Here is a 24,072-nt window from a genome sequence, read left to right as displayed (position 1 = left end):
CGTTATTTTGCAATGACGTGCTAAGTTCGTCCCTGTGCCACGTAGGCAACTTGCAATATTGTATTAACAAATTCAATGCAGTGAACAGGATCTGCACAGGATAAAAGGCGGGGTCATGCCTTTTATCGCATGCATTATCATTCTCATATATTACCAGCGCAGGATGGTGTAGAGTTTTCATAGATCTTCGCTCAGTGCAGTTTTCAAAAAGCTTTTGATCTGTGTCAGTCGTGCTGTCCAAACTAAATGTCGCCAAGAATTTCAAAAAATGACAAAGTGCCTTAAGCAAAGAGCAATCACTGTACATCGATGGGTGTTGTTCATGCTAGTGAAGAGTATTTATTTTTTCATTTGCAAAATTATTTAATTAGGTGTAATTACCCAACTTTTCATTACCTTGCTTAAAATAATAAGGCACCAATGCAAGAATTGTGCAGAATGTGAAGTGGTGACAGATAACAGCATTTAAAGCAACCCAAGTCTTGCGTGGTGCCTTTTTGCCAACAAAATGAGAAAGTCCATGAGAGCAACAACAACAACTAAAAAAGAAGAAAATAAAGAAGAAAGAAAGAAAGGGAAAGTGCGCGACAACACGCACATGCACAACAGGGATGTCACTGCCCTTTCAAATAGCTCATCACAGTGAAAATGAGTGCCCATGCTCTTTCCCCAATGTGTCAGAAGCTTTCAGCGCACATCTTTGGTCTCTATCAAATGCGAAGTCAGCAAGCGTAGGAAAGGAAGGAATAACGTTATTGAAAGGGGTTGGGATGAAAGGTTATGAGCTCGATGGGTCCAAGTCCTGCCTGACTTGATCCAAAAGCGCAAGCTGCACCTCCGGGTCAGAGCTGGCGAGTTGTGCCTCCCATTGCTCCAAAGTGTTCGGTAGTTAGAATTTACCTAAAAAGGTATTTAAATTTGGTGGTCTATTTTGGCAGCCCCACGAAATGTAAGCACACCGCAATGAAGAGTGCTTATGCTTATGCTCTCATTACGCTATCAGATAATGATGTTTACGTTTGAGACTGTTGCTATCGCTGGCATGCAGCCGCGTTGTCATGTGGTTTCTTTTAAAATCGCGGGCTTTCTTTTTTGTCAGAAAAATAGAGCACATGACTTGGGTTGATTTAAAAACTATTATGCCAGTTATTTCTTGACATTCTTCACAACTTTTGCATTGATGTCTGATCAATCATTAAAGTTCATCGAAAGTCACATCCTTTGATGCTTGATCCTTTGAGATGCTTGATCACATGTGCTGGGCCTATATGCCACATTCTAAGAAGGCCATATTACCATCCTCCTCTTCACACTCGAAACTAATTAAGAGAGGCGTAGCTATCACCTGTTCGAGGTCAGCCCTTTTGAAGTCATGCCAGCACAAGACAACTGAAAGTTTTCAGACCCACGTAAATGAGTTTAAATGGGCAGGCTTTCCCTCAGCCCTTCTTCAGGTGAATTGCTGTTGTGGAAGCCGTGGCGCAGGAGCAGGCGACCCCCCTAAACAGAGGCCCCTTACAAGCCCTGCCCTATGTGCACAAAATTGCACACAACATGAAGAAGGTGGCGATTAAACAGGGCATTCGGCTCGTGTTCTCAGCCCCCTGCAAGTTATCCCAACTATGGAGGCGCATGGCGGATGGCCCGCGCAAGTTTGCCTGCACCACTTAGCACGAGACCAGTACGTTCACTGTGCCACCAATGTGGTGTCCCAGTTTCCGCTGCGATGAGACAGTGTTTATGTTGGCCAACCTGGCCAATGTATTAATGATAGACTGCAGCAGGATTTCAGCTTCTTGAAGGGTGATAGTGGTGCCAATTTCCTCAGACACACCAGGGAATGCAAAGGTGGCTACCCCAAATTCAATCAAGCCATCATTGTAGGACGGGGAGACTATAGACTTGAGCGAGAAATTATGGAAGCGGCACACATGCGCAGACTTGTCCTAGACACGTGTGTAGGTGAGCCTTTGGTGGCTCTCCTAGACAAAGAAAGCCTGTTTTTGATTAACCGGTGACAGTTGTTTTTCTGCCCCTTGGCACTTTCCATAGTCATTTGGGGTGCTTTCTGCCACGTGTGTTTCATCTTGTTCCTCAGTATGTCAAGGCACGCTAGGCGCAGATGCTACCTTTTGCTGCTATGTGTTTCTTGGTAATAAGCCTCAGTTGCTAGTTACTGCTCATCCTGTCCACCTCTTCGGACCTTACGTTCCCCGTCTGAAGTCGCGGTTCTCTTCCTCTTTAAACATGTCAGACCAACGGGCCCAGAGTTCCCCCTTGAACCTAATTTGTCAGTGCGTGGGGCGAGAAAACAGCTTTAAATCACACAAAATCACTGCAGTTCGCAGAGCCATATCTTGTCTTTCTGCCACCGAGTGCCGCCATCTTGGTATCGGTCGAAAGCTCAAAGTTCCGCCGTTCTGCTTCCGAATTTTTCGGTTGTCACCATCTTGTAACAAATGCACACACACACACACACACACACACACACACACACACACACACACACGCACACACACGCACGCACGCACGCACGCACACACGCACACACACACACACAAAAAAAAAGAAGAAGCGCAGGACTGCTGGAGGTAATCATACGAGCCCTGCGATGAAAGCGGGCCTCCGATTGGCTATCATGCTGAAAGGTGCCTTCTCCGTTGGTTGCTGCTGCAGTAGCGGGCAAGCTGGCAACCACTAGTTGCCTGCTTCGCAAACCACGCCAGCATCTTTTCTTGACATGAAAAAGAATTCGTATGTCTGAGAGCTTCCAGGTTAGTGATGGATTGTCGCTCGTTTGAGAAGAAATTTTTGACAAAGCAGGGCTACGGAAAACGGAAGTGCAAGCCTCCTAGGGCGACAAAAAGGTGGCGGCCAGCAGGAGAAGCGGAACTAAACATGCTGGTAACGTGCCGTATTATCTTGCACCGTGTGACTCCAGCAATGAAGCTGACAATCGCCCTGTGCCATCAACACCGATAATGCAGTCGATGCAAGACGCGCCAACGGAGGCTCCCATGCCGCGGTGAACGGCCGTGCGAATCAGTAGCTGAGACTGCATCGTTGGCGGCGACGCAGGTCGAAGGTCACTATCACCAGCAAAGATGGTGTACTTTGTTTCTGATGAATTGTGCAACACGGACACGCAGCCTGCCAGTGAGCCCTAACCGTCGACAAGCTACACTGAGATAACCGAAGATTCACCGGACGAATTGTCCCCCGAACGACACACTATTCAGACGCATCTTGAGCTGTGTTTCGTGTCAGTGGTGACGGCAGAAGTGTCAGCATGGAGTGTTCACAACTTCGTTTGTGCGATGTCTGCAACTGAATGGTGTGGGTATGCGCGACTCTCTGCGTCCTCTGATATCTTGTTTTCTCGCATAGCTCCTGCAGTGCGGCTTCGCTGCCTGGCCTGGCGCCCGCGGCGGTCGGAGTTGTACAAGCGCAGTGCGAGAGATGGCGCGAGTGTTGCGCTGCTGCGGGGTTACTTGGGTGCGGGAAAGACAAGGCTTGGGTTCAGGACAGCAAGCAGTGCGGACGTGCCGTGCCACATGTTCGATGCATGGACTCCGTTGACAGTCTTCGATTGCGGCACATTACAATATTGGATCACCGTATATTTACCATCCACGGGTTCCCTTCAACGCCTGGAATCACCTGGTACCACCAGTGAACCTGTGAGTGCCATATTCTCGGCGGTAAAGGCTGTCTGACTTCTCAGCACCATGCGAAGAGCACTGACCCTAACGGCCGAGTGGTTTGGGTGCCTCACCGCAGCAGAGACGCAGGTGTGCCCGCGGACGCGCGGCATGGCGTTCGCGCAACGCTGGGTCTAATGACGTTAGCCGGTGAGTGCTCCCGCTTCACTCATGACTACCGCGACTACTATGAATTCCCTAAAAGGCTACGACCCGACCGAGATGGACTTCAGTCATGTACCAACATCCCAGCAGCAGCTGATGCCCCCCACAGGATCTCCCGAAGGAAGACAACAGCCATGGCTGGAACATATGGTCCCGGCGCAACAACGAAAGAGCGGCGCAAGCTAAATCAACAGCTCCCAAGCAAGAGCCGGAGCAGAAAGAACGCCGAGAGCCTCCCGCACCGACACCTCCGCGTCTACCGAGTTTAAAGAATTTTCCATACAAGGTCATCATCCGACCTAAAACCATGGTGGATCTGCAATCTGTGGCTCCACGCTCCTTCGATCTCGAATTAGGGATCCAAGTGGCCCTCGACACACCGCTACAAGAAAAGCCAACTCTGCGCGTTGTTAGCCAGCAGAACATTATAATGATATGTACTCACTGTGAGGAAGATGCGTTCCGCCTCGCCAAGCTTAATAGTCTGCACCTTGACGTTGCCTTGCCAGAGGATGTTTGCAGGAGTGTAATACATAATATCAAGCCTGAAGTGGGTGATGACTCTATCTTCCAAGACGTCTCCTCACCCAGCCATACAATCCTGCGAGCGCGCTGTCTGGGCAAGACTACGTCGGCAGTCATTGTCTTTGCCGGCCAGAAAGTTCCATTCACGGTCATCTGCAGGTGGTCAGAGCGCCGCTACTACATCTACCGGAAAACGAGGGCGGCTTGCATCAACTGTGGAATGCCAGGTCACCGAGCAGACGTCTGCCCGAAACCCAAGGGGGCTGCTTGCCAGAACTGTGGAATGCCGAGTCCACATGAGACGCACGAGTGCGCACCCGTTTGCACGCTGTGCAAGGGTCCGCACAAGACTTATTCAAGGGACTGCAAGGAGAAATTCCACAGAACGCGGAACAAGAACGCTAGTGCCACGTCATCAAACGCGGCATCAACAACGGAACTTGAAGAAGGTAGGAGCATGCCGAGGCAGAAGAAGCAGCCTGAACAGCGATGGCGAGGAGCGTCGTCATCAGTCTCCCACTCTCGTTCCACCTCTCGCGGCCGTTCGAGCTCGAGACGCCGGGCAACAGGCTCCAACCAGAACACCAGTCACGTGGAGGTGGGTAACGAACAAGGGAAGGAGAACTTCACGAAGACCACCGGGGCGCTGAAGATGTCCTCGGGTCAGCTCTCAGATTCGAAGGTGAGCTTTGCAGAGTGGCCTCCCCTCCCCTCGTCCTTCCCGCAGAATAACATGTAGTTGGCAGCACTCAAAAAAGAGATAGAAAGTCTTAAATAACAAGTCAGTGCTTTAACAATCCAAAATTAAGAGCTTAAGTGAGCCACTACTAATGTAATAACGCCGATAACTCAGCCGACTCCTCAAAGCCAAACACAGCAGGTACATAGCTCCCAGCCTGCCTTAGGCGAAGTCTACCAACAAATTAGCCAAGAACTCCGATCCTTCAAGGAGGAGTTTCGAGCCTTTTCAATTTACGTGAACGCCCAATTCCAAGAAATTCGAGAGCAGATTGCAAACAACAGGCGATACACGGAGACGGCAATTTCCGCACTTCAAAAGGAACATGCGGATAAAAGACATAAGTCCAAATTCGCTCGTACAATGCAAGTGGACGAGCCCTCCGATACGGACTCACCATGCCAGCCAAACCTAGTATAAAGATCTGGCAGTGGAACTGCCGGGGCTACAGGAGAAAGCAGGCGGCTCTTAATCTCTTACTATCTCAGGAATCTGACCCACCGGCAGCTGTCCTAATTCAAGAAACCCACCTAATACCTATCAAACTCCAAGACTATGTGACTTATCAGCAAGACCAGTTAACTGCCACGCTAGTGCACAAACTATACACTGCCATACTGCACGACCCTTTCGAGCCGGATATTGCGCACTGCTATATTACTATTTTTCCTCTCCAAAGAGGAGCGACAAGCACACATGTGTTGAATGTTTACAGCCCTCCCAAAGACAGGCACACAAGATTGGGTTCCCTCATAAAGAATTTTCTGAGCTTAGCGGGCCATGCCCCCTGCGTGATTGGGGGCAACTTCAACGCACCGCACCCTTCATGGGGCAACCCGGCGGCAACACCAAAAGGCAGAAAACTGGAAGTAGTAGTGATGCAAGAAGGGCTATCGATCCTCACCGATCCCACTTACCCTACGAGGCTGGGAAACAGTGTTAGAAGAGATATGTGTCCGGACCCGACGTTCACCAAGAACATAAACAGCGCGATTTGGAAGAATACCGAACAGCACCTGGGAAGCGATCACTTCATCCTCTCTCTGGAGATAAGCACAAATGCGTGCAAACGCAAAATAGGCATCGCAAGAATTACGAACTGGGACAGGTGGAGACAGGCCCGGGCATCTACTGCAAACCCTATTACAAACCTAGAGGAATGGGTTAAGGGTGAGGTGCAAGATTTGAAAGCCTTTACAAAAGAGGTTTGCATGACAGAAGATTGCCCAGTGGTCGATCCACACCTTCTACATTTATGGGAAGCAAGACACTCATTGACAAAAAGATGGCGAAGACGACGGCTTAACTGCAAACTCAGGAAAAAAAATAGACGAGATAAACAAAAAGGCAGAATTCTACGCCATATCCTTGGCCAGACAGAACTGGAATACGCTCTGCGATGGTATTCAGGGGAAGCTAGGTGTGTCAAAGACTTGGAAGCTCCTGCGTGTCCTAATCGACCCCAGCAGCAGCAACTCGGCCACTAAAGACAGGCTCACGAAGATTGTACACACCATGCCAGGTACGGACACAGAGTTGATGGAAAACCTCAAGACCAGGTATCTGTGCATGGACCCAGTCGTGGAACAACCGGAGTATTCTGGGCTGCCGAATGCGAAGCTGGACATCCCACTCACGAAAGAAGAGATCAAAGCAGAAATAGCGGCCATGAGAAAAAATGCAGCTCCAGGTCCAGATCAAATAACAGCAAAGCTCTTATTTAACCTCAGCAATGACACCATCACCTCGCTGGTGGAATGCTTCAACGAGCAGCATTGGGCTACAGGAACGCTACCAATATCCTGGAAGACGGCCGAGGTTCGGTTCATTCCGAAGCCGAACAAACCCCTTAAACTGGATAATCTAAGACTGATATCGCTGACCTCGTGTTTGGGCAAGCTCATAGAGAGGGTCATCAACACGATACTCAGTAGATACTTAGAAGAGAACAACCTCCTACCTAACACTCAATTCGGCTTTCGCCCTCAGCTATCGACCCAGGACGCCCTCTTGTACCTGTACAAGGATCTCCTTGAGACACCCCCCAAGTCACAGACAAGGGCCATCTTGGCACTTGATTTGAAAGGAGCGTTTGACAACGTTCTGCATAAAAATATTCTTCAAAGCCTCACTGACACCAACTGTGGTGCCAGAACCTACAACTATGTCAAAAACTTCTTATCAGCAAGGCAAGCCACTATAAACTTCGGTGGAATAAAATCAGATCCCATCACTCTAGGCCCGAGAGGAACTCCGCAAGAAGCGGTACTGTCACCCCTTTTGTTCAATTTGGCTATGAAAGATCTCTCAGGCCTTCTCTCCGAAATCCCGGGTATCAAACACACATTGTATGCGGATGATATCACTGTCCGGTGCAACTCGGGGAGTGGCGCCGAGATTGAGGAGCGTCTTCAAGCAGCAGCGGACACGGTGGACCAGTACGCCAGGGAAAGAGGCCTCCAATGCGCGCTGGGAAAGTCCGAGTTGCTCATCCTGAAGAACCCGAGGACACCCCTGGCGCAGAACATCACGGTGTATATAGACAACCACTCAGTACCGAAACCCACAGCGATCAAGATCCTAGGGCTGTATATCCCGCAGGGGCGACAGAACACCACCACTATGAAGAAGCTTACAACATCCACCGAGCAAATCCTCCGGATGATGCATCGTATCAGACATAAGCACCATGGCATGAAGGAAAGGGATGCCATACGCTTAGTGCAGGCGTTCGTGATTTCTCGGATAATGTACAGGACGGCATTCCTTAACCTCTCCAAGTCGGAAATTGAAAAGTTGGAGACACTTATCTGGAAGGCCTACAAGACGGCACTGGGGCTACCCAACTCCATGCCAACGGCAAAGCTCATGGCTCTAGGTGTACATAATACCCTCAAAGAGATGTGGGAAGCACAATGCCTCTCACAACTCAATAGGCTCGCACTCACAAAACCAGGTAGAGATCTGCTCGAAAAGATGCCCTATACGATAGACCAAAGGGAAGAGGTACCACGTGAGGTGAGGAGACGCATCAACATGTACCCCATTCCGCGGAACATGCATCCCGCATATAACATCGAAAGGAGAAAAGCAAGAGGGGAAGCCCTGCGGAAGAAATGGGACGAACAACCTAACACCCTCTATGTAGACGCTGCAAGGCCAAATAATGGAGTGATGACTATTGTGGTCTCAACGCTTTCAGGATCGATGGTGAATTGCGCCTTGATGAAAAAATCCAACCCCACTCACGCAGAGGAAGCAGCTATTGCATTAGCTATAGCGTCTAACCCCAACGCCGATGTGCTCACTGACTCCCAGAACGCCTGTCGCAACTTCAATAATGGATTAATTCACAGGTCAGGGTTGTCATTGCTGACTAAGCATCCACCCAGACAAACCTCAGTCATCCGGTTTCCCGGTCACCTGGAACTACCAGGAGGAAACGAAGCCGCTCACAGGCATGCCCGAGCTCTTCTATACCGGGCGTCTCCCCCTGATGACCGTGAAGAGTGCTGGGACCTAACTGCTTTAGCAGTGTATGCTGACAATCTTGCACCATACAGAACAGCCAGGAAGGAGTACCCAACACCACATAAATCCCTGAATAAGTTGGAAGAGAACACTCTTAGGAGACTACAAACTAATACATACCCAACGCCAGCTAAGTTACACCAGTGGTACCCTACACTATACTACCCGCAATGCTCACACTGTGGAGAGGTAGCTAACCTCTACCACATGGTGTGGGCTTGCCAATTTAATCCCATAGTTGACCCCATTCCAAATCCCTCAAAAGAGCAGTGGGAGGCTATTCTGCTCAGTGATGATCCTGACCGTCAGCACTGGCTGGTGGGGAGGGCCAGCGCAGCAGCAGTAACCAGTGGGCTACCGGAATAGGCGGCCCACCCACGAGTTCTATGAATATCCTGAAAATAAAGATGTTTTCAATCAATGAATCAATCTGCGAGACAGTCTCGTGTGGGCGCCTTTGAACGCACCATCGTTCGCGTGACCGTACACGCGAACGACGAGGCGTTGGAATCCAGCATGGGGCGAACATATTCGCTCGCTATCTGGTTGCGGTGAGTTGGACTTCCTAGATTTGTCGCGCGCCCATCGGCATGTTTTGTGGATAGCAACTCGGCTAGCAGGCATTGATCTATGAAAGGTGCCATAAATGCCCTTGTGATTGTTTGCACTACTGTGTTGTCATTCCTTTGTCCCAAGAGCGTGCGGAGGAGAACCCCACATCTGGCTGCCCAAGGTGGACCTCTTGGGGCATCGGACGATAGATTTAACAGTTTTGCTTCGTTCGAGACCTTTGTTTGAACCGTAGCGTAGGGCTAGCGTGGATTTTGATTGCTAGCCTTGGCGGCGTGCTTTCTTGAGCGAGGTGGCTGTAGTGTGTTTGAACATGTCAACATGCTAAGCCTTTTCGCAAGTGTGTTTTTTTAAGGGGGGACGCGGGTCTTGAAACGGCAAAAAATCACAAAAAAGTCGATTTTCGGAAAAGTGCATTTTCGCTATGTTTATACATTCAAGAATCCCTCCGCGAAATCTAGAAGCTAAATTTAATCGGAAAATAATAAAAAATCGCGCTTAAAGGGGCCAGGGTGAACGCGAATTCAGCAAAATTTGGTCAAAAATGTTCAAACTTCGCGCCGTCACCATTTGCGAACGCGGTGGCCGATGGCCGCCATCTTGCGCTTGTTTTGAAGCTGTTTTCTTTGTGCGCATTTTGCACCAGTTCAAAATGGCATCGGCGAAGGGAAACCGACGCTATCGCGTCATTTCTGGAGGATGCGTCCGTGGCGCCGATTGGCCAAAGCGCGCACACCCCCCGCGCGCCTCGCTCCTATTGGTCCGGTGCTCGTCGGCGCGCGCGCTCGACCGCTCTCGCGTCTCGCTACGTTTGTTTATCTCTGATTTCATCGCGCCGCTGTCAGCGTTTGTTCAGCCGCTTGCTTCGCGACGTTTGATAAGATGCTCATTTCGCTGCCCGGATAGCTGGAAAAGATTGTCGTCTCAAGGCTACTACGCGTCAAGCGGCTGTGGAATGCGCGACGGAAGGCGGCTAGGCCTGTGATAGTCGCGGAGTTGCCGGTTGCTGGTCTGCCTGGACATTCTACCGGATCGAGTTCCGAGCTGCAAACTGGCACGTCTAACGTCAACACTTCGTCCGCCCACGCCACGCGTGTTGGCACAGATCATGCAGGCACCGTTTCCTTCACGACTGAAGAAAGTAGCGAGCGCGCAGCGAGCGCCGGAAAACGTCCGGAGCGCCGGACCTTCGAAGTGCTAACTCCAGCAAGAAGCGAGAACCTCTTTGAGCGCAAGGAAGCTGGCCAAAAAGCGGCAAAAAGATAGGATGTATCCAGATTATGCCCCTGGTAAATTTCCTTGACATTTTATTGGTATGTTCTCAATAAAGATTTTGCAGAATGTTTTTCCTTGATTTCTCAAAACAACAATTCCGACAGACTTCCAATTTTGGAGGTAAAATAGCTTCTGTGCTATTTCAGCTATCAACTTAATTTTTTTTTGCCAGAAAGATAAATGTATGCAGTTAGCAATATGCACCTTTTAAAAGTAGCACTCTTCTCAAAAAGTTTTTGAAATGGGTCACATGCTTGACATGTCAAGATGGCATTTTTTTCTCACAACTTTGATGAGCTCTAACTCTTACTCAGATTAGCCTAGAACATTGAATAATACCTTATGGCACTCCCTGAACATTCTAGATAGTCTTTATACTAAAATTACCGTGTTAGGGTTTTCTGTTTAGATGCTAATTTTCCTCCAAACAAAGGACTCAGCCTATACAATGCATTTAGAGTATATCAGAAACTACTTATCCTGTGGCAAAATTAATTATATTTTTAGAATCTGCATATTAAAATACACAAAGTGTGAAAATTTCATTCAGATCTGTCCACAAATAAAAAAGTTGTATTTCAAGTGTAGCCTCCCCCCTTAATGACATTCGAAGGTACGAGAGCCACGTGGTCTGCATCCTGGGAGAGCGAGGCTTAGCGCCCACGGAGAATCGGCAAGCCTGAAGCGAGTGAGTACGGAAGCCTCGTGGGTGGTCTGAATTTCTTATGTAAATAGCTTCATCTATCTCTTTGACTCTGATGAAGTCGCGGCTCTGGGAGCCAGGTGGCCGTGGGCCACGGGTGCCGCTATGGGCTGACTGGTATTGCGGCCTGGCACCGGGCACTCCGACACCGTCTAGGACGGTGGGCGCCGTCAACTTGGATGCTGTGTGCACCGAGCGGGGTAGGACCACCTAACAGAGCTGACGTCTCCTTGCGGCTGCCTGTTTTGCGCTCATTTTGAGTGTTGTTTTTGGATGCCGGTTGTTGTCAGGGTAGCGACGCTTTAGGCCTAAGGCTTCATGAAGCTGCCTGTCGCACGTGGAGGGACACAACCTGGTGGACCGTGGCGCTGAGGTGTTGCAATTTGCTTCCCTCATTCTAGTTAGCCTCGCATGAATTGAAATTACTCGTTCGACTCAAGGAAGCGAGCTTCGTTCACGTGAACTTAGCATCTGAGTAGCTACCCGATCTTTTGCTAGCCGAGTTGAACATCGTACCACGTGGGCGATGCGCATGCAGAATTCCTCTCCCTTGCACTACTTTAGTGTTTGCCGAGTGTGTTGAGTGTACGCAACGTGATTGGAGCCACCCCTGGTTTGCCGTCACCTGCACATCGTCTGTGCTGCTGCCCTGGACTAGGATCGAGCCACCCCGGGCAATGGTGATGCTGTGGCCGGTGCAGCGCAGCGACTTCAGCGGCCTCCTGTATCGAGCTGACTGCCCTCGGCGGCGGAGAAAAGAGCCGGTGGTCATCGACAGCTACTGCGGCTCTCGCCAGCAGGGTGCGTCGGCGCGAGCGACGCTTGCTCGTTCCGACTACTGTGTCGCCGTTTCCGGAGTCCTGGCCTGGAATCGTGCCATCGAGTCTGCAAAGCTGCTGCTGTTTCCAGCTGACGCCAGCGGCGTACCCAAGGACAATGTCGGCTCGCATGCTATGGACAGCGTGTGGACATTTCCTCAGCGCAGCCACTGTTGCATGTACTATCTTGTTCGCGAAGCACAGGTTGATGTTAGACCGTGTCACATGTTTCGCCGGAATAAGAAGTGATTTAAGGTTGGGGGGATGCGGGGATGCGCGACTCTCACGCGTCCCCTGATATCTTGTTTTCCCGCATAGCTCCTGCAGTGCAGCTTCGCCGCGTGGCCTGGCGCCCGCGGTGGTCGGAGTGGTACAAGTGCAGTGCGAGAGATGACGTGAGTGTTGCGTTGCTGCGGGGTTACTTGGGTGCAAGAAAGACTTGGGTTCGGGACAGCAAGCAGTGCGGACGTGCCGTGCCGCGCGTGCGCCGATCCATGCTGCGAGATTGGTTCGCGTGGATGACCAGGCATTGGGATCCAGCATGGGGCAAACATATTCGCTCGCTATCCGGTAGCGGTGAGTCGGACATCCTAGATTTTTCGCGCGCCCATCGGCATGTTTTGTGGATAGCAACTCGGCTAGCAGGCATTGATCTATGAAAGGTGCAATAAATGCCCCTGTGATTGTTTGCGTTACTGTGTTGTCGTTCCTTTGTCCCAAGAGTGCCCGGAGGAGAACCCCACAATGGAAGTTAAATTTGAAAGACCAGCAAGACCAAGAAAAAATTTTCAAAGCCCACCAAACGAAGATACAAAGGCGCAAGAAGATGCCTGACAGCAATGATGCCTAATATTACAGCCCTAGTGCATTCTAATATGTTGCAACAGACCTGCTTGTTGGCCTAGTTGGTGCTTGCTAAAAGACATGTTTTTTGCCGCAAGTTAAAACACACACAAAAGGAAGAAACATAAAGACAACACGGGCGGCACTTCCAACTGGTTTAATTTGGGCTGTGACCCATGACACATACGCGCATGTGCAGGCTGTTCACAAATCTACGTTACCCAGCGGTCAAACAATCTTATTTCCGAATTGTAGAGCACGATAGATGTATCGCTAATGCAATGTGAACCTTTCTTTTTTATATAGTAAGCTTCCATTAGCTCACATGCTGTTCAATTTCTACTTCTGCCAAGAACCCTAATCTCAGAAAAACTTAAATCTTAAATGGTTAATGTAAATGGTAAGTAAATTTAAGATGGTTAATCTTAAATCTAGAAACTCCAGGGTGTTGAAGCATTGCGATGATATTTTATTAAACATATTTAGGGCCAATGGCAAAGGGCTTTCGTTTATGCATGAAGTGCCACACTGTAACGCCCTGCAGTTTTTAGATTTAAGATTAACCTTTCATGACGGGCAAGCTTGTTGGCAATATTTCCCACGTGCCAAGAAAGGGTTGCTGCCGTATAATTCATGTCATTCCAAAATTGTCAAGCTTGAAATTGCTATGCTCTGCTTGGAGTCTGCCCTCGGAAAGTCGTATACACACAGAATGCAGGCCTCGTTCAATAGTCAGATTAAGCGACTTAAAGCAGCATGGTTTCCTCACTCGGTGACCTCAGTCACCGAAAGCCTTTTACGGAAGGCTAAAGTTACCAGCGCCACAAGGGAGGAAGAAAGTGCCAGAACCGTAAGACCTGCAGTGATGCTTTATGTTCATAAGGTCGCCCATAACCTCAAGAAGGTGGCAGGCTGATATGGCGTACCCATGCCTTTTCTGCCCCCGTCAAACTGCGTCGACTGTATGAATATAGTTCCAGTTTTGTACCTGCAGGCTGCCTGATTGACAGCAGTCTCCAGTACAATCAGTGAGGCATTTTTTTTTTCTTTTGGTACAATTGACCATGTTACTGAATGAAGGCTCCGAGTGTCAGCAGCCTTCCAAGTCATCTTTACTTGACAATGGCTGCAGAACTTAGGATCAGGGTGCCAGTGATACATATGCAGCTGCTAGGTGCTTTCCAGAATTGTACTTTTGCACGCTGCCTTGATCACTTCTGCAGCCAGGTGTCTGTGCAAGCCCAAGGGGCCTTGTGAATAGAGCTCACGATGAGGTTCTCTTTATGAAGGGGTCGTATGATAGATATTGTTACGAGCTATCGTGACAATATGATAATAGAGTGATCGCGCAATATGCTTAGTTGCGGATCCGAGGTGCCAATGTGCGAAATGACTAGCCACAGATACAAGGAGCCGGTGCTCGATGTGCTTAGTCGCGCAGTTCGAGGTGCCGACGCGCGAGGTACCTAGCCGCGCAGTCCGAATTGCTGATGTGCGAAATGTCTAGCTGCGGGCTTGAGGAGTCGACCCTCGATCAGTTATTCGTGCAGTCCGAGGTGCTGATGCGCGAAATTTCTAGCCACGGGCTCAAGGAATCGACACTCGATGTGCATATTCGCACAGTCTGAGGTGCCGATGCGCCAAATTCCTAGCCGCGGGCTAGAGGAGTTGACACTCGATGCGCTTATTCACGCACTTCGACGTGCCGACGAGCGAAATGCCTAGACACGTGCTCAAGGAGTCGACATTCAACATACTTGGTCGCGCAGTCGGAGGCGCCGATGCACAATATGCTTAGGTGAGGGTCCCAGAAGTCCGTGCACAATGTGCATGATCGTCCAGTCGGAGACTCCCTATACGCAAAATGCTTAGCCGTGGGACCAAGGATTGCGGGTACGATGTGCTTGGTCACGAATTCCGAAACACCGAGTGCTGAAGAGCTTATGCGTGAATTTTGGTCGCGAAGTCCTCGTGGACAATGCTCAGAATGCTTGGCCGCGTGTCTGAGATCTCCACAAGCGTAGGCGTCGGCCACACTAATGCTATGTTCGCATAGCACCCGTTTTGACACGTTGAGATTACGGTGAGTGTAGGTGTCCAGACTCGCTAGGTGCAAAGAGCCGAGTAGATGACGCGAGCGCCGGACCAATGGCGAACCTTTTTGAGTGACGTGGCGGGCACAGCCAATCCCAGACTCCGCCACAACCTTCAATCATTTGCTTTTTGTGTGCTTGTTTCCGTATGGAGGAGATAGCTGAAGCGCAAAATTTGAAGACGGAGAAATGCACTTTCCAATGAGACCAAGATGATGGCGCTCGGTCACGCCATTCCGGAGATATTGTGGGTTGAAAAACGCTGTTCTTTCTTGATTTCCGAGAGATTTTTCGCCACTTTGGCTGATAAAACGAATTCTTTAGAGCACTTATGTGTGGTTTACAGTGATGATATTTGGGAATGAGAGAGAAAAGGAGTTACAGAAACTGAAAATATGATTTTCAAAAGATAGATCTTTTGGTCATATTTTGCTATGCGAAAGCCACGACAACCCTTAACAAACCAAGGTCAAAACACGTTTTTTCAACGTTTATGATGCCGTCGCTTTCTTGTCAGGGCTTCGACACCACCCCACGACACAAACATCGGCCCAGCCATTGGCCCAACGCATTAGCAGCCCTTCGGGCAACAGAACAAAGGCCGACAGCTTTCTGTCGCACTGTCCCACTGCTGGTTATAGCAACTGTGCTTGGAGCGAAACCAAAGCTGCCAAAAAATAGTTGAGGTCTAGTTCACAAGTCAACAGAATACCAATCCGTAGCCTGTACTTCCCATCATTCCCATGATAGTTGAACAATCGCAGTGTCAGATTTTCCTCTAGTTATAGCAATATTAAGCTCTATAGTTTCAGCAGACAGGGGTGGGTTTGTTAGGGCCCCTTCCGACGTCAACATCTGGAAACAAGTGGATTGTCTACCTTACCCCTACGTTACCACCGACTACTTTACTTGCTAAGCCGAAACGAAGACCCCTACCCATGGGTAGCTCAGCGGAAGTAGCAAAATTTTTCGTCGACAACATCCTGCTACGACATGGTGCGCCAGAAGTCCTTATTACTGACAGAGGAACAGCTTCTACTGCTGAGCTTACTCAGGCCATCCTGCAGTATTATAGACAGACAAGTCACACTGGAGGACCACTGCCTATCACCCGCAGACGTATGGTCTAACGGAACGTCTGAACAAGATGCTTGCTGACATGTTAGCAATGTGTGCTGACGTCAAATACAAGACCGTGGGATGCCATCCTTCCGTATGTAATCTTCGTGGGTTGATAGTTTTCAAACTGACTCTTTACAGCATTTTTGTAACCCTCCTCCATGTTAAATGGCAAATAAGCTTCATTCATTCATTCACAACAAGGCAGTGCAAGAAACAACACAGATAATGTTGTTCAAGCTGGTTCACGGAAGGAACTCGACGAAGACTTTCGATGCCGTGCTGCCGCACATCACTGATGAAGAGAATCTCGACGTTCCCCCCAATCAACTCACCCGCTTGCGCATCAAGAACCAGCAGAGGATTGACAGCCGGCACTACAGTCTTCGATGATGCTATGTGGAATACCAGCCTGGCGACTGTATTTGGGGTTGGACGACAATATGTCGTCGAGGAGTTAGTGAGAAGCTTCTACACAACTATTTCGGATCCTACAAGATCATCTGACGCATTGACGCACTGAACTATGAGGTCATGCCAGGCAGCATTTCACAATCCCAACAGCGCTGCTCATGACCTAAAATAGTCCATGTGCGCTTCAAGCCATTCTACCAGCACTAACGAACTTTGGGACTCCGTTTCCTTGTTGATTTTTCTTTACTAAGTCTGCTTTTGCTTTTTCGCTCATCTATTATGTTTCTAGCATCAGGACGATGCTTTTTAAGAGGGGGGCACTGACACGTGTACTTGTTTATCTTTCTCGAGAGACCGCTTTTCACTGGCTAACAAATGTTAAACGCTATCGCTCAGCGCAGGAAGTGCCTGCGTATATCGGAAGTTTCTCAATGGTTCTATCCGTTGTCTGTTGTCACCGAACTTTGTGTAATCTCATTGTATGCACAACGTGAATACATGGGCACCAGCGATTACCGTATTTACTCGAATCTAATGCACACCTTTTTTCTGGTAAAACGGTTCCAAAAATTATGTGCGCGTCAGAATCGAGTACAACCCTGAATCTGCGTTACCATATTGCCATCGGCATTAGAAAAATGACCTCCTCGTACACGCTTCTAGCCTAGCTGTCGTAGCTTCCTCCATGTGCATACCTCCATTTTGTATGTGTAACCAGGCGCTGCTGTAACCTAGTCTACTGCCTGTCTGCCCGTTTTCTGCGTTTATTCAATCAGCATGGAAGCACCGACTGCAAAAGCACGCCTAGTCCACCATGATGCCGCATTTAAAAGGAAAGTTATCATGTGCACAGGGACGGATGGAAATCGGCCCACGTCACGGGCATTCGGAGTTCCCAAAACCTGCGTGCGGGACTGGCGCAAACAGAAGGAGAATATTTTCGCCAGCAAAGCAACAAGGAAGGGTTTCAGTGGACCGAAGCAGGGCCGCTTCGAGAAAATAGAAGAGCTGCTCGCGAAATACGTGCAAGAGCAGCGAGCAGCACAGCGCCCTGTGACGACCAATCTGCTCAAAGTATAGGCGATGCAATTAGCCCTAAAGAAAGGTCTAATGAGGAGTGACTTCAAAACGAGCAGGTGCTGGCTATCAAATTTTAGGAAAAGAAAAGGCCTTTCTTTTTGTAGGTGGACAGAGATATGCCAAAAATTGCCCGAAGAATAAGAAAACAAATTGCACAGTTTTCAGTGCTACGTTTTGAATTTGCACCATAGAAATGGCTACCACTTCGGACAGATTGGAAATGCCGATCAGACGCCGCTCTACTTTGACGTGCCTGCCACCACAACCGTTGAAAAGACGGGGCGAAGCAAGTGCGCATTTTGTCCTTTGGCTACGAAAAAACTGAAGTCACCGCAATGCTTTGTTGCACTGCGGATGGGCACAAGCTGCCCTCGTATCTTATCTTCATACGGAAGACGCTCCCGAAAGGAATCGAGTTTCCGAGTGGCGTGATTGTGCACGCAAATGAAAATGACCACGGACTTGGTTGCTGGCTGGATTGATAACGTTTGGCGGGAGAGATCCGGCGGCAGTTTGGGTCTGCGTGGTATGCTTCTGCTTGACGCGTTCAGGTGCCACCTTGACCAGTGCATCAAGGACAAGCTGGCTGCATGGAACACCGACCTTGCCTTGATACCCAGCGGCATGACACTGCAGCTCCAGCCGCTCAATGTTTGTTTGAACAAGCCAATGAAAGGTAGAATTTGGGCACTCTACACCGAATTCACGCCCGCAATAAAATGAAATGTGCCTCGCTGCAGGACTTTGCTGGACGGGTGAAAAATGCATGGTGCATGATCCCGTTTGCCATGGTCAACAAGGCCTTTAAAAATTGCTGGATTTCGAATGCCATGAACGGCACTGAGGATGAAATGCTTTGGTCTGTTGACAGCGATGAAGAGTTGTCTGAGTGCCCCACGCGACTCGTACCGACGCAGTGAAAATCTTGATGGCAAGGTACGCTACTTCCGTATGTGTTTTTATTCATCGCAACTTTAGTGTATTGCGAATGAATCTGTTTTTTCCAAATGAGAGACAATAGTATTTCTATATGAAAGCACGAGAAGTGCGGTATTGTACTATTTTTTTTTTCTTTTTGGTCATGGAAAACGGGTGTGCCTTACAATCGAGGTTATCATTTTTTTTTAATTTTTTGGTCGTGGAAAACGGGTGCGCGTTACAATCGAGGGAGCGTAAGAATTGAGTAAATATGGTACTCTGAAACCTTCTATAACTCATGTATATGAGCTGACAGGCTTGACCTACAGATCAAATTTCGCCGATAGCCGATTGTGTTCACCGTTATCGCTGTGCTTTGAGGGTAAGTTGCTTTTGTGGGCATAGGTTCGCCCAATAAAATGTTAGTTTTGTCACACACAGTTTTGCGACTGTTTTCTTCATCGTCACTACAATATTGTGGTGAAGCGCACCAAGAGTGGAAATGGGTTACTGTCATGGGACATTCCTTAATTATACCTGCATGCACCCGCTGTCTCCTGTCACGGTTTGATCACCAATGGTACTGGCAGGCCGTTGTAGCTATTTTGAACGTGCCTGTGGCAGTTTAAGCCCTTAGGAGCAGTGAAAGGCATGCACTCGTTTTTTTCGGACTACGATTTTTTGGGTGTTGATTGTATCTGTGTTTGATGTATCTGGGATAGACCATATTCATTAAATCAAAGTAATAGCATGAGAATTCTACACACAGCATAGCAGCTTTCTCAGCTAACAAGAGATTCTCTGTGCTGCTTTATCTCAGAAATGTCCAGATGCAGGTCCTGTATGTCACTGGAAATGGTCACATTTTTTCGCAGTAGCCCGACAGGAGGCTCTGGAGCGTTTGTTAGAAGAGGCGTAGACAACTCACCGCTCTGTGTGCCGTCCTCGCCTGTGAGGATAATCTGTCCATCGTGGTTGATGGTGGCCTCAGCCAGGGTGGCCACTGCCTGGGCAGCAGCCTCGCTGTTCAGCTCCATGTTCACTGCACTGATGGGCGTCACTGCCTGGCCACCCTCACCATCACCCGTCACTGCTGTGCCCATCTGCACCAGGGAGGGGTCCGTCCATGCAATGGTCATTTGGGGTGGGAGTGCTCAGCAGCAGCAGGCTCGTACAAGATGATTTACAGTAAACCTTTGTTATAATGAAGTGAATGAGATGCCAAAAAATTTCAGTGTATACAGCAGTTCGATAAAAGCATTACTCCATAAAAGCTAAAGAAAGTAGACTTGGAATAGCACAGCTTCATGGAAGTCTAATATGGGTGTCATGCAGTGCATTTTTGATCGCGAACAAGTGAGATCGGGATCGAATTTCTTGCTTGCTATTGACTCCTTCACACAAGCTGTGGGAGAGAACCAATAGGGTCCTGGCATCAGCGACTTTGGGCATGCAGAAGGTGGTGTAGAGTAGCATTTGTCTGCTCCATTGCAGACTACTTCCACAGCGCTGCGGCCACCGCAACCACGCTGTCGATAATGTAAGGTCGCAGTATGGAGGAAAAACGTAAGCTGCCAGAGAGCGTCTCGCTCTCTTGGTGTTAATAAGCCCCTGAATAAAACTTAAGGCAGCGACATTCTTTTATCGACATTCTTTTATCTTGCCGCCCGAGCCAGCTAGCAAGGTCCAAGCCCCGTCCGTCTCTGTCGATGGAGCAGAGCCATGTCGTTGCGCTTGCGCCGTTTTCATGGAAATTAGCATGCGAGCGTCCCCATGCTGCTGGGTGGGTCTTTCATTTTCTCATTTTTTGTTTTGTTATGACTTGAGCCAGCGCCATGACATTTGCTCTTGATTATGGTGCGCAACCCCCCAACTCTGCCATCACCGTGGCGTGCAATTGACGTGCTGTGCAGCGTGATCATCACGATCAAAAAGAACAAACTGAGAGGGAGAGCGGTAGGAGGCCAGTTCATCCGAGGCATGCTATTGTGAGTGCACATGTGACCCTCGCTCTTAGGCATAGGTTGGCAGTGTGGAAGAATACTCACTCACACTCACTCACCATAATTTTTCCCGGCCCCGCACTCACTCGTGTTCATGCTCACGTCCACTCACTCACATGCGCTCACTCACTCTCACTGGCACTCACCTTCACTTGCACTCACCTCCACTCACACTCACTGGCACTCTCGCACTCACTGGAACTCGCTTGCACTCGCCTCCGCCCACACTCACTGGCACTCACTCGAACTCTCCTCCACTCACACTCACTGGCACTCACTCACGCTCGCACCCATCTTCACTCCCACTCACTGGCTCTCACTCACACTCATCTCCGCTCACACTCACTGGCACTCATTCACACCTCCACCCACACTCAGTGGCACTCACTCGAACTCTCCTCCACTCACACTCACTGGCACTCACTCACGCTCGCACCCATCTTCACTCCCACTCACTGGCTCTCACTCACACTCATCTCCGCTCACACTCACTGGCACTCATTCACACCTCCACTCACACTCAGTGGCACTCACCATCACTAACACTCACTTGCACTCGCCTCTGCACACACTCACTGGCTCTCACTAACACTCATCTCCGCTCACACTAACTGGCACTCATTCACACCTCCACTCACACTCAGTGGCACTCACTTGCCCTCATCTCCACTCACACTCACTGGCACTAACCATCACTAACACTCACTCGCACTCATCTCCGCTCACACTCACTGGCACTCACTATCACTAACACTCACTTGCACTCGCCTCCGCTCACTCACTGGCACTCACTCGCGCTCATCTCCACTCACACTCACTGGCACTCACCATCACTAACACTCACTCGCACTCATCTCCGCTCACACTCACTGGCACTCACTATCACTAACACTCACTTGCACTCGCCTCCGCTCACACTCACTGGCACTCACTCGCGCTCATCTCCACTCACACTCACTGGCACTCACCATCACTAACACTCACTCGCACTCATCTCCGCTCACACTCACTGGCACTCACTATCACTAACACTCACTTGCACTCGCCTCCGCTCACACTCACTGGCACTCACTCGCGCTCATCTCCACTCACACTCACTGGTACTCACTCACGCTCATCTCCACTCCCACTCACTGGCCCTCACTCGCCCTCATCTCCACTCACACTCACTGGCACTCACCATCACTAACACTCACTCGCACTCATCTCCGCTCACACTCACTGGCACTCACTATCACTAACACTCACTTGCACTCGCCTCCGCTCACACTCACTGGCACTCACTAGCGCTCATCTCCACTCACACTCACTGGTACTCACTCACGCTCATCTCCACTCCCACTCACTGGCCCTCACTCGCCCTAATCTCCACTCACACTCACTGGCACTCACCATCACTAACACTCACTCGCACTCATCTCCGCTCACACTCACTGGCACTCACTATCACTAACACTCACTTGCACTCGCCTCCGCTCACACTCACTGGCACTCACTCGCGCTCATCTCCACTCACACTCACTGGCATTCACGTCCACTCACACTCGCGCCTTTTAATTGTGTGTGAGTGAATGTGCTGACCTCTGCCACTCACAATTCGTGTATATTCAGACCGAAGCTTCTAGTTTAGCACCTATTACATCTGGATTGTGGGGCAGCGGTGACGTATCACGTGCAAGAGGTCCGTGGTTCGAATGCCGGTGCCGTGCAATTTTCTACTGGATTTAAAAAAAAAAAAAAAAAAATAATCCGCGTGTTGATAAAATTGCATAAACAGGCCTGGAGTGCGGCCTGATCCCGGTGACCAGAACCGGTAATGCACTCCCTCACCAGAGCAGGATTGGCCACCCTGGTGTAGTACTTGGCCATAACCTCCTATATGAACACAACAATCAAACCCTGGCCCTCAGTTCCCAGCAGCTGTGAAGCAACTGACCACGGCGGCGGTCAGACCTGCGACGCAGCAGAGGGTGCTAAGAATCTCTGGCTCCGTATCGGCCGCCATTGGAATATGAACCTGCCAACGTTTAATGCTAGAACGTTATCTAGTGAGGCGAGTCTAGCAGTGCTATTGGAGGAATTAGAGGGCAGTAAATGGGATATAATAGGGCTCAGTGAAGTTAGGAGGCCAGAAGAAGCGTATAGTGCTAAAAAGCGGGCATGTCCTGTGCTACCGGGGCTTAGCGGAGAGACGAGAACTAGGAGTCGCATTCCTGATTAATAGGAATATAGCTGGTAACATACAGAAATTCTATAGCGTTAATGAGAGGGTGGCAGGTCTTGTAGTGAAACTTAATAAGAGGTACAAAATGAAGGTTGTACAGGTCTACACCCCTACATCCAGCCATGATGACGTGGAAATCTAACGCTTCTATGAAGATGCAGAATCGGCGATGGGTAGAGTGAAAACAAAATACACTATACTGATGGGCGACTTCAATGCCAAGGTAGGCAAGAAGCAGGCTGGAGACAAGGCAGTGGGGGAATATGGTATAGGCACTAGGAATAGCAGGGGAGAGTTAGTAGATTTTGCTGAACAGAATAATATGCGGATAGTGAATACCTTCTTCCGTAAGCAGGATGGCCAAAAGTGGACGTGGAGGAGCCCGAATGACTAGACTAGAAATGAAATAGACTTGATGCTCTGCGCTAACCCTGGCATCTTAGAAGATGTGGACGTTCTCAGCAAGGTGCGCTGCAGTGACCATAGGATGGTAAGAACTCGAATTAGCTTAGACCTGAGGAGGGAACGGAAGAAACTGGTACATAAGAAGCCAATCAATGAGTTAGCGGTAAGAGGTAAAATAGAGGAATTCCAGATCAAGCTACAGAACAGGTATTCAGCTTTAACTCAGGAAGAGGACCTTAGTGTTGAAGCAATGAATGACAATCTTGTGGGCATCATTAAGGAGTGTGCAATAAAAGTCGGTGGCAACTCCGTTAGACAGGATATCAGTAAGCTATCGCAGGAGACGAGAGATCTGATCAAGAAACGCCAATGTATGAAAGCCTCTAACCCTACAGCTAGAATAGAACTGGCAGAACTATCGAAGTTAATCAACAAGTGTAAGACAGCTGACATAAGGGAGTATAATATGGATAGAATTGAACATGCTCTCAGGAACGGAGGAAGCCTAAAAGCAGTGAAGAAGAAACTAGGAAGCGGCAAGAATCAGGTGTATGCGTTAAGAGACAAAGCCGGCAATATCATTACTAATATGGATGAGATCGTTCAAGATGATGAGGAGTTCTAAAGAGATTTATACAGTACCAGTGGCACCCACGACGATAATGGAAGAGTGAATAATCTAGAGGAACTTGAAATGCAACAAGTAAAACCGGAAGAAGTAAAGAAACCTTTGGGAGCTATTTAATACAGTACCAGTGGCACCCACGACGATAATGGAAGAGTGAATAATCCAGAGGAATTTGAAATGCAACAAGTAACGCCGGAAGAAGTAAAGAAACCTTTGGGAGCTATGTAATAAAGTACCAGTGGCACCCACGACGATAATGGAAGAGTGAATAATCTAGAGGAATTTGAAATGCAACAAGTAACGCCGGAAGAAGTAAAG

At 49.2% G+C, this 24,072-nt stretch overlaps 1 protein-coding gene across 6 annotated transcripts in view; it reads right to left on the bottom strand.

Moving 5' to 3' along the window:
- The window catches only part of LOC142558608 (DNA-binding protein P3A2-like), a 221,067-nt gene that overhangs the window by 2,597 nt on the left and 194,398 nt on the right, over window positions 1-24,072 (bottom strand). For all 6 annotated transcript variants that reach the window (XM_075670767.1, XM_075670770.1, XM_075670771.1 and 3 more), the window contains one exon: window positions 19,423-19,597. In XM_075670767.1, the coding sequence (XP_075526882.1) occupies window positions 19,423-19,597 (175 nt within the window). The remainder of the gene's footprint in view (window positions 1-19,422; window positions 19,598-24,072) is intronic.

This window comes from Dermacentor variabilis, chromosome 9 (assembly GCF_050947875.1).
Source record: "Dermacentor variabilis isolate Ectoservices chromosome 9, ASM5094787v1, whole genome shotgun sequence".
Classification (NCBI taxonomy): domain Eukaryota; kingdom Metazoa; phylum Arthropoda; class Arachnida; order Ixodida; family Ixodidae; genus Dermacentor; species Dermacentor variabilis.
Note: the sequence above shows the minus strand (reverse complement) of the source record. Positions and strands in the feature narration are given on the sequence as shown.